The 10880-nt window shown below is 53.2% G+C and overlaps 1 protein-coding gene across 1 annotated transcript in view; it reads right to left on the reverse strand.

The window, feature by feature from the left end:
• LOC140428682 (matrix metalloproteinase-24-like) overlaps nt 1-9280 on the reverse strand; it is a 273538-nt gene extending 264258 nt beyond the window's left edge. The window contains 1 exon segment of the mRNA XM_072515411.1: nt 8712-9280. Within this exon segment, the coding sequence (XP_072371512.1) occupies nt 8712-8861 (150 nt within the window). The 5' untranslated portion in view covers nt 8862-9280.
• Nucleotides 9281-10880: the final 1600 nt, after the last annotated feature.

Raw genomic sequence — 10880 nt, forward strand, 5'->3', positions numbered from 1 at the left:
TAAGGTGTTAGTGAGGCCACACCTGGAGTAGTGTGTTCAGTTTTGGTCTCCTTACTTGAGAAAGGACGTACTGGCACTGGAGGGTGTGCAGAGGAGATTCACTAGGTTAATCCCAGAGCTGAAGGGTTGGATTACGAGGAGAGGTTGAGCAGACTGGGACTATACTCGGTGGAATTTAGAAAGGTGAGGGCGGATCTTATAGAAACATAGAAAATTATGAAGGGAATAGATAGGATAGATGCGGGCAGGTTGTTTCCACTGGCGGGTGAAAGCAGAACTAGGGGGCATAGCCTCAAAATAAGGGGAAGTAGATTTAGGACTGAGTTTAGGAGGAACTTCTTCACCCAAAGGGTTGTGAATCTATGGAATTCCTTGCCCAGTGAAGCAGTAGAGGCTCCTTCATTAAATGTTTTTAAGATAAAGATAGATAGTTTTTTGAAGAATAAAGGGATTAAGGGTTATGGTGTTCGGGCCGGAAAGTGGAGCTGAGTCCACAAAGATCAGCCATGATCTAATTGAATGGTGGAGCAGTCTCGAGGGGCCAGATGGCCGACTCCTGCTCCTAGTTCTTATGTTCTTATTCCGTCTGCCACTTCATTGCCCACTTTCCTAGCTTGTCCAAGTCCTTCTGCAGCCGCCTTGCTTCCTCAATACTACCTGTCCCTCTATAGATCTTTGTATCATCTCCAAACTTAGCAACAGTGCCTTCAGTACCTTCTTCCAGATCATTAATGTATATTGTGAAAAGTTGTGGTCCCAGCACCGACCCCTGAGGCACACCACTGGTCACCGGCTGCCATCCTGAAAAAGACCCCTTTATCCCCACTCTCTGCCTTCTGCCAGTCAGCCAATCCTCTATCCATGCCAGGATCTTACCCTGAACACCGCGGGCTCCAGTCTCCTATGCGGCACCTTGTTAAAGGCCATCTGAGTGTTTCCAGTATTTTCTGGGGGGGGGTTGCAGTATTTTGCACTTGCACTGTTGAGCCCAATATCAAAGTTAAATCATACTTGTCAAACAAAATTAATTCTTTAAAGTAATAGAGGTTTAATGAGTTGCGTGTGGTCAATGTTCTTCCAAACCTTGGGTGGGGTGCTCTTTCCAAGAGCCGGTGCAGACTCGATGGGCCGAATGGCCTCCTTCTGCGCTGTAAATTCTATGATTCTATGAAAAGGTCCAAAAAACATGTCCGAGGAACTGTAGTTTCGACTTTGTTTGCGAAATTGAAGTCTGTGCAATTAAATACACGGACAGTATTTGGGTAAAGGGCAGAAAGCAGAGGGTGTGGAGAATGGAGGGATATATAATGGGGCGTTTCCCAGGGGCTGGTATTGGTTCACTGCTCTTGTTGATTATAAATATTAATGATCTGAAAGTAAAGGTGCAGTGTGTGTCAGGGCTGTGCATCCGGCTCTTGCTGAGTTTATCGGGAGTTGGATGTAGTTCTGGTGCAGGTTCTGCTGGCAGAGTCCAGATTACCATCCAAAGCTTGAGATTTGATAAAAGGTCACCTGGATTTACAAAGAACAAAGAAATGTACAGCACAGGAACAGGCCCTTCGGCCCTCCAAGCCCGTGCCGACCATACTGCCCGACTAAACTACAATCTTCTACACTTCCTGGGTCCGTATCCTTCTATTCCCATCCTATTCATATATTTGTCAAGATGCCCCTTAAATGTCCCTATCGTCCCTGCTTCCACTACCTCCTCCGGTAGCGAGTTCCAGGCACCCACTACCCTCTGCGTAAAAAACTTGCCTCGTACATCTACTCTAAACCTTGCCCCTCTCACCTTAAACCTATGCCCCCTAGTAATTGACCCCTCTACCCTGGGGAAAAGCCTCTGACTATCCACTCTGTCTATGCCCCTCATAATTTTGTATACCTCTATCAGGTCGCCCCTCAACCTCCTTCGTTCCAGTGAGAACAAACCGAAACTTGAAACATTCGCTCTTTTCTCTCCCTACAGATGCTGCCAGACCTGCTGAGATTTCCAGCATTTTCTCTGGTAGATGTTGGGAACCCTGGATGACTCGGGATATTGAGGCCTTGTCAAAAAGGAGGCGGCGGCATATGACATGCACAGGCAGCTGGGATTAAGTGGGTCCCTTGAGGAGTATAGAGGCTGTCGGAGTAGAGTTAAGAGAGAAATCAGGAGGGCATAAAGGGGACATGACATTGCTTTGGCAGATAAGGCAAAGGAAAATGCAAAGAGCTTCTACAAATACATAAAGGGCAAAAGAGAAACGAGAGAGAGGGTAGGGCCTCTTAAGGATCTACAAGGTCATCTATGTGCAGATCCACAAGAGATGGGTGAGATCCTAATTGAACATTTCTCTCGGTACTTACTGTTGAGAAAGGCATGGATATTAGGGAAATTGTGGAAATAAATAGTGATGTCTTGAGGAGTGTACATCGGCAGAGGTCGTTGTACATATTGGTACTAACGACATAGGCAGGAAGGGGCATGAGGTCCTGCAGCAGGAGTTCAGGGAGCTAGGCAGAAAGTTAAAAGACAGGACCTCGAGGGTTGTAATCTCGGGATTACTCCCTGTGCCACGTGCCAGTGAGACTAGAAATAGGAAGATAGAGCAAACACGTGGCTAAACAGCTGGTGTAGGAGGGAGGGTTTCCGTTACCTGGACCACTGGGAGCTCTTCCGGGGCAGGTGTGACCTGTATAAGAAGGACGGGTTGCATCTAAACCGGAGAGGCATAAATATCCTGGCCGCGAGGTTTGCTAGTGTCACACTGGAGGGTTTAAACTAGTATGGCAGGGGGGTGGGCACGGGAGCAATAGGTCAGAAGGTGAGAGCATTGAGGGAGAACTAGGGAATAGGGACAGTGCGGCTCTGAGGCAGAGCAGACGGGGAGAAGTTGCTGAACACAGCGGGTCTGGTGGCCTGAAGTGCATATGTTTTAATGCAAGAAGTATTATGGGTAAGGCAGATGAACTTAGAGCTTGGATTAGTACTTGGAACTATGATGTTGTTGCCATTACAGAGACCTGGTTGAGGGGAGGGCAGGATTGGCAGCTAAACGTTCCAGGATTTAGATGTTTCAGGCGGGATAGAGGGGGATGTAAAAGGGGAGGCGGAGTTGTGCTACTGGTTAGGGAGAATATCACAGCTGTACTGCGGGAGGACACCTCAGAGGGCAGTGAGGCTATATGGGTAGAGATCAGGAATAAGAAGGGTGCAGTCACAATGTTGGGGGTTTACTACAGGCCTCCCAACAGCCAGCGGGAGATAGAGGAGCAGATAGGTAGACAGATTTTGGAAAAGAGTAAAAACAACAGGGTTGTGGTGATGGGAGACTTCAACTTCCCCAATATTGACTGGGACTCACTTAGTGCCAGGGGCTTAGACGGGGCGGAGTTTGGAAGGAGCATCCAGGAGGGCTTCTTAAAACAATATGTAGACAGTCCAACTAGGGAAGGGGCGGTACTGGACCTGGTATTGGGGAATGAGCCCGGCCAGGTGGTAGATGTTTCAGTAGGGGAGCATTTCGGTAACAGTGACCACAATTCAGTAAGTTTTAAAGTACTGGTGGACAAGGATAAGAGTGGTCCTAGGGTGAATGTGCTAAATTGGGGGAAGGCTAATTATAACAATATTAGGCGGGAATTGAAGAACATAGATTGGGGGCGGATGTTTGAGGGCAAATCAACATCTGACATGTAGGAGGCTTTCAAGTGGCAGTTGAAAGGAATTCAGGACCGGCATGTTCCTGTGAGGAAGAATGATAAATATGGCAATTTTCGGGAACCTTGGATAACGAGAGATATTGTAGGCCTCGTCAAAAAGAAAAAGGAGGCATTTGTCAGGGCTAAAAGGCTGGGAACAGACGAAGCCTGCGTGGAATATAAGGAACGTAGGAAGGAACTTAAGCAAGGAGTCAGGAGGGCTAGAAGGGGTTACGAAAAGTCATTGGTAAATAGGGTTAAGGAAAATCCCAAGGCTTTTTACACGTACATAAAAAGCAAGAGGACAGCCAGGGAAAGGGTTGGCCCACTGAAGGATAGGCAAGGGAATCTATGTGTGGAGCCAGAGGAAATGGGCGAGGTACTAAATGAATACTTTGCATCAGTATTCACCAAAGAGAAGAAATTGGTAGATGTTGAGTCTGGAGAAGGGTGTGTAGATAGCCTGGGTCACATTGAGATCCAAAAAGACGAGGTGTTGGGTGTCTTAAAAAATATTAAGGTAGATAAGTCCCCAGGGCCTGATGGGATCTACCCCAGAATACTGAAGGAGGCTGGAGAGGAAATTGCTGAGGCCTTGACAGAAATCTTTAGATCCTCACTGTCTTCAGGGGATGTCCCGGAGGACTGGAGAATAGCCAATGTTGTTCCTCTGTTTAAGAAGGGTAGCAAGGATAATCCAGGGAACTACAGGCTGGTGAGCCTTACTTCAGTGGTAGGGAAATTACTGGAGAGAATTCTTCGAGACAGGATCTACTCCCATTTGGAAGCAAATGGACGTATTAGTGAGAGGCAGCACGGTTTTGTGAAGGGGAGGTCGTGTCTCACTAACTTGATAGAGTTTTTTGAGGAGGTCACTAAGATGATTGATGCAGGTAGGGCAGTGGATGTTGTCTATATGGACTTCAGTAAGGCCTTTGACAAGGTCCCTCATGGTAGACTAGTACAAAAGGTGAAGTCACACGGGATCATGGGTGAGCTGGCAAGGTGGATACAGAACTGGCTAGGTCATAGAAGGCAGAGGGTAGCAATGGAAGGATGCTTTTCTAATTGGAAGGTTGTGACCAGTGGTGTTCCACAGGGATCAGTGCTGGGACCTTTGCTGTTTGTAGTATATATAAATGATTTGGAGGAAAATGCAACTGGTCTGATTAGTAAGTTTGCAGACGACACAAAGGTTGGTGGAATTGCGGATAGCGATGAGGACTGTCAGAGGATACAGCAGGATTTAGATTGTCTGGAGACTTGGGCGGAGAGATGGCAGATGGAGTTTAATCCGGACAAATGTGAGGTAATGCATTTTGGAAGGTCTAATGCAGGTAGGGAATATACAGTGAATGGTAGAACCCTCAAGAGTATTGAAAGTCAAAGAGATCTAGGAGTACAGGTCCACAGGTCACTGAAAGGGGCAACACAGGTGGAGAAGGTAGTCAAGAAAGCATACGGCATGCTTGCCTTCATTGGCCGGGGCATTGAGTATAAGAATTGGCAAGTCATGTTGCAGCTGTATAGAACCTTAGTTAGGCCACACTTGGAGTATAGTGTTCAATTCTGGTCACCACACTACCAGAAGGATGTGGAGGCTTTAGAGAGGGTGCAGAAGAGATTTACCAGGATGTTGCCTGGTATGGAGGGCATTAGCTATGAGGAGCGGTTGAATAAACTCGGTTTGTTCTCACTGGAACGAAGGAGGTTGAGGGGCGACCTGATAGAGGTCTACAAAATTATGAGGGGCATAGACAGAGTGGATAGTCAGAGGCTTTTTCCCAGGGTAGAGGGGTCAATTACTAGGGGGCATAGGTTTAAGGTGAGAGGGGCAAGGTTTAGAGTAGATGTACGAGGCAAGTTTTTTACACAGAGGGTAGTGGGTGCCTGGAACTCGCTACCGGAGGAGGTGGTGGAAGCAGGGACAATAGTGACAGTTAAGGGGCATCTTGACAAATACATGAATAGGATGGGAATAGAGGGATACGGACCCAGGAAGTGTAGAAGATTGTAGTTTAGTCGGGCAGCATGGTTGGCACGGGCTTGGAGGGCCGAAGGGCCTGTTCCTGTGCTGCACATTTCTTTGTTCTTTGTTCTTTATTACAGAGCAGGTGGTGCTGGAAGTCTTTAAGCAAATCAAGCAGATAAATCCCCGGGACCTGATTAAATGTATCTCAGGACGTTGTGGGAGGTAGGGAGTAAATTGAGGGTCCCCTAGCAGAGATATTTGAATCGTTGATATGGCACCAAGATTGGTGGCGTAGTGGACAGTGAAGAAGGTTATCTAGGATTGCAACGGGATCTTGATTAAATGGGCCAGTGGGCCAATGAATGGCAGATGGAGTTTAATTTAGATAAATGTGAGGTGATGCATTTTGGTAGATCAAATCAGGGCAGGACCTACTCAGTTAATGGTAGGGAGTTGGGGAGAGTTACAGAACGATCTAGTAGTACAGGTTCATAGCTCCTTGAAGGTGGAGTCGCAGGTGGACAGGGTGGTGAAGAAGGCATTCAGCATGCTGGGTTTCATTGGTCAGAATATTGAATACAGGAGTTGGGGCATCTTGTTGAAGTTGTACAAAACATTAGTCAGACCACACTTGGAATATTGTGTACAGCTCTGGTCACCCTATTATAGAAAGGATATTATTAAACTAGAAGAGTGTAGAAGAGATTTACGAGGATGCTATCGGGACTTGATGGTCTGAGCTACAAGCAGAGGCTGGATAGACTGGGACTTTTTTCCCTGGAGCGTAGGAGGCTTACGGATGATCTTATAGAGGTCTATAAAATAATGAGGGGCATGGATAAGGTAGATAGTCAACATCTTTTCCCAAAGGTAGGGGTGTTTAAAACTAGAGGGCATAGGTTTAAGGAGAGATACAAAAGGGTCCAGAGGGGCAATTTTTTCCACAGAGGGTGGCGAGTGTCTGGAACGAGCTGCCAGAGGCCGTGGTAGAGGCGGGTACAATTTTGTCTTTTAAAAGCATTTAGACAGTTATATGGGAAATATGGGTCTAGAGGGATATGGGCCAAATGCGGGCAATTGGGACTAGCTTAGTGATAGAAACTAGGTGGCATGGACAAATTGGGCCGAAGGGCCTGTTTGTATGCTGTAAACCGCTGACAACTTGTGTTTCCAGTGTCTTTGTGTTGGAAGGTGCTTTAGAGGGATGTCGAGGACAGAATATGACATCGAGACATATTTAGTGATATTCTGTCAAATGATCAAAAGCTTGGTGAAGGGTCATATTGGAGGAGGGAAGCAAAGCCGAGAGGTCAAAGAACAGCCGCCAATGACGGTGAAATTAAAACAGAGGAAGTTCAAGAAGCCAGAACTGGAGGAGCACAGATCTGGGAAGATTTTTGATATGGAGGAATTTGAAAACCAGGATGAGAATTTTAAAATCAAGGCATTGCTTTAACCTGGAAACCTGGAGCCAATGTAGGTTCACAAAGACCGGGTGAGGTGATGGGGAGACGGGATTTGCTGTGAGCTAATCCACAGTCTGCGTTAGATGACCTCTAGTTGACCGAGGGTAGAATGTGGGAGAGAAGCGTCAGTGTGCTGGAATAGTCGGGTCCAGAGGTAATGAAGGTACGAATGAGGGTTTCAGCAGCAGGTGAGCGGAGACGGGGGTGATGTTGGGTGATGTGACAGAGGTGGAAGAAGGCAGTCTTGGTGATGGTGTGAATATGAGGTTGAAGATCATCTCAGTGATGTGTGAGAGCAAGGCTGTGAAGAATGTGGTTGAGCCTCAGACTGTTGTTGGGAGAAGAGTGGAGGTTGGTAAGTGTTGAACAGAATCTGCAGGAGAGACTGAAGCAAATAGCTTGAGTTTCCTCAACACGAATTGCAGGAAATTCCTGTTGTCCAGTTGTGAATATTCAATAAGCAGTCTGATTATTTAGCGAGGAGGAAGAGGTGATGGGGTAGAGCTGGGTGCCATCAGTGTGCATGTGAAAACTGACACTGACTTTGGATATGTCACCAAGGGAAACTGTCAGATGAGAGGGATAATAATTGATTCTGTTATCATCTGCTGCTGGTGTTTTGTTTATTCATTCTTGAGATGAGCATCGGAGGCCAGCATTTATTGCCCATCCCTAGATGCCCTTCAGAAGGTGGTGGTGAGCTGCCTTCTTGAACCGCTGCAGTTCCTGAGGTGTAGGTACACCCACTGTGCTGTTAGGGAGGGAGTTCCAGGATTTTGACCCAGCGACAGTGAAGGAACAGCGATATATTCCCAAGTCAGGATGGTGAGTGACTTGGAGGGGAACCTCCAGGTGGTGGGGTTCCCAGGTATCTGCTGCTCTTGTCCTTCTGGATGGTGGTGGATTTGGAAGGTGCACCAAGGTCAAATCTGGTTGGGGTGGCGGTGTCCCCAGGGTGGCGCGGTGTCCCCGGGGTGGCGGTGTCCCAGGGGTGGCACTGGCCCTGGGGTGGCACTGTCCCCGGGGTGGCGGTGTCCCCGGGGTGATGCGGTGTCCCCGGGGTGATGCGGTGTCCCCGGGGTGGCACTGGCCCCGGGGTGGCGGTGCCCCGGGGTGGCACTGGCCCCGGGGTGGCACTGGCCCCGGGGTGGCACTGGCCCCGGGGTGGCGGTGCCAGGAGGGTGAGGCGGTGCAGGCCGGGCAGTGAGTGGGTGAAGCAGCCACTGTGTTGGGGCCGCGCAGCAGCAACCTGAGCGCGGGGCTGGCAACAGATTCTCCCGGGGTGGGAGCGGCTCCCCCCCCCCCCCCCCCTCGCACCCAACCCCCCCCCGAACCCCCCCCCCCCCCCGGCACCCAACCCCCCCGCACCCCCCCCCCCCCCCCAGCCCATTCACAGAATCGCCACAATCTGTCCTTTCATTCAAACAGCAGAAAATGTGCAAAATGATGGAGGAACGCGCCCCACTCCCCCCCCCCCCCCCGCACCCCATACCCCCCCCCGACAAACCCGCACTCCCCCCCCCCCCCGACAAACCCGCACTCCCCCCCCCCCCCGCACCCCATACCCCCCCCCGACAAACCCCCCTCACCTCCACCAGGAAGCTCCTCTCCTCCCCGCACACTGACAGCAGCCAGAGCAGCGCCTGCACACAGCAGCTCCTCCAGCACAGCAACATCGCTCCCCTCCCTCTGCCCCGGCTCCTGCTCGCAGACCCCGACCCCGATCCGGCTCCAGCCATCGCCCCGGCTCCGGGCTCCGGCTCCGCCGCAGAGTGTGTGTGTCTGAGCCGGCTCTGCGCAAACTCCCCTCTTAAAGCGACACTGTCTCAGCCTCTGGGACTCCGCTCACCCAGAGTCTCCCTGTGTGTGTGTCCCTGTGTGTGTGTCCCTGTGTGTGTGTCCCTGTGTGTGTGTCTGTGTCTCTCCCTGTGTGTGTGCCCCTGTCTCCCTGTGTGTCTCTCCCTGTGTGTGTCTCTCCCTGTGTGTGTGTCCCTGTGTCTCTCCCTGTGTGTGTGTCCCTGTGTGTGTGTCTGTGTCTCTCCCTGTGTGTGTGCCCCTGTCTCCCTGTGTGTCTCTCCCTGTGTGTGTGTCCCTGTGTCTCTCCCTGTGTGTGTGTCCCTGTGTGTGTGTCTGTGTCTCTCCCTGTGTGTGTGCCCCTGTCTCCCTGTGTGTGTCCCTGTGTGTGTGTCCCTGTGTGTGTGTCTCTGTCTCCCTGTGTGTGTCCCTCTGTGTGCGTGTGTGTGTCTGTCTGTCTCCACTGTTTTCTGACACGCATCTGGGGCTCAGTTTTGGGTGGATTCGGGAACATTCCCTGTTCTCCCCCCACCCAGCAAAACCCCTCCCTCCTGTCAATGGAATCCAGGAGGCAGGACACAGAATGTCTGCTCATTCCCAAGAGAGGAACACGTAAGGACAGGGTTGAAGCAGTGAGTGATAGATCCCCGCCACACTGCCCCCCCCCCCCCAGACCCCCGCCACACTGCCCCCCCGACCCTGCCACACAGCCCCCCAGACCCTGCCGCACTGCCACCCCTCCAAACCCCCACCGCACTGCCCCCCCCAGACCCCCGCCACACTGCCCCCCCGACGCTGCCACACAGCCCCCCCAGACTCTGCCGCACTGCCCCCCCCAGACCCCCGCCACACTGCCCCCCCCTAGACCCCCGCCACACTGCCCCCCCCAGACCCCCGCCACACTGCCCCCCCCCGACGCTGCCGCACTGCCCCCCCCTCCAAACCCCCACCGCACTGCCCCCCCTCCAAACCCCCACCGCACTGCCCCCCCTCCAGACTCCCACCGCACTGCCCCCCCCTCCAGACCCCCACAGCACTGCCCCCCCTCCAGACCCCCACCGCACTGCCCCCCCTCCAGACCCCCACCGTACTGCCCCCCCCAGACCCCCGCCGCACTGTGCCTCCTCCAGACCCCCACCGCACTGTCCCCCCTCCAGACACCCGCCGCAGTGCCCACCCTACAGACCCCCACCGCACTGCCCCCCCTTCCAGACCCCCGCCGCACTGTGCCCCCCAGATCCCGCCGCACTGTGCCCCCCAGACCCTGCCACACTGACCCCCCGACCCTGCCACACAGTCCCCTCCAGACCCCACCGCACTGCTCCCCCTCCAGACCCCACCGCACTGTGCCCCCCCAGACCCCTGCACACTGTGCCCCCCCAGACCCTGCCACACTGTGCCCCCCCAGACCCTGCCGCACTGTGCCCCCCCCAGACCCCACCGCACTGTGCCCCCCCAGACCCCACCGCACTGTGCCCCCCCAGACCCTGCCGCACTGTGCCCCTCCAGACCCTGCCGCACTGTGCCCCCCCAGACCCCACCGCACTGTGCCCCCCCAGACCCCACCGCACTGTGCCCCCCGACCCCTGCCGCACTGCCCCCCTCCACACCGTGCCCCCCAGACCCCCACCGCACTGTGCCCCCCCAGACCCCCACCACACTGTGCCCCCCGACCCCCACCGCACTGTGCCCCCTAGACCCCCACCACACTGTGCCACCCAGACCCCACCGCACTGTGCCCCCCAGACCCCCACCGCACTGTGCCCCCGCAGAGCCCACCGCACTGTGCCCCCCGACCCCTGCCGCACTGCCCCCCTCCACACCATGCCCCCCCCAGACCCCCACCGCACTGTGCCCCCCCAGACCCCCACCACACTGTTCCCCCCCGACCCCCACCGCACTGTGCCCCCCGACCCCCACCGCACTGTGCCCCCCCGACCCCCACCGCACTGTGCCCCCCAGAC

Source organism: Scyliorhinus torazame, chromosome 8 (genome assembly GCF_047496885.1).
Source record: "Scyliorhinus torazame isolate Kashiwa2021f chromosome 8, sScyTor2.1, whole genome shotgun sequence".
NCBI classification, from domain to species: Eukaryota; Metazoa; Chordata; class Chondrichthyes; order Carcharhiniformes; family Scyliorhinidae; genus Scyliorhinus; species Scyliorhinus torazame.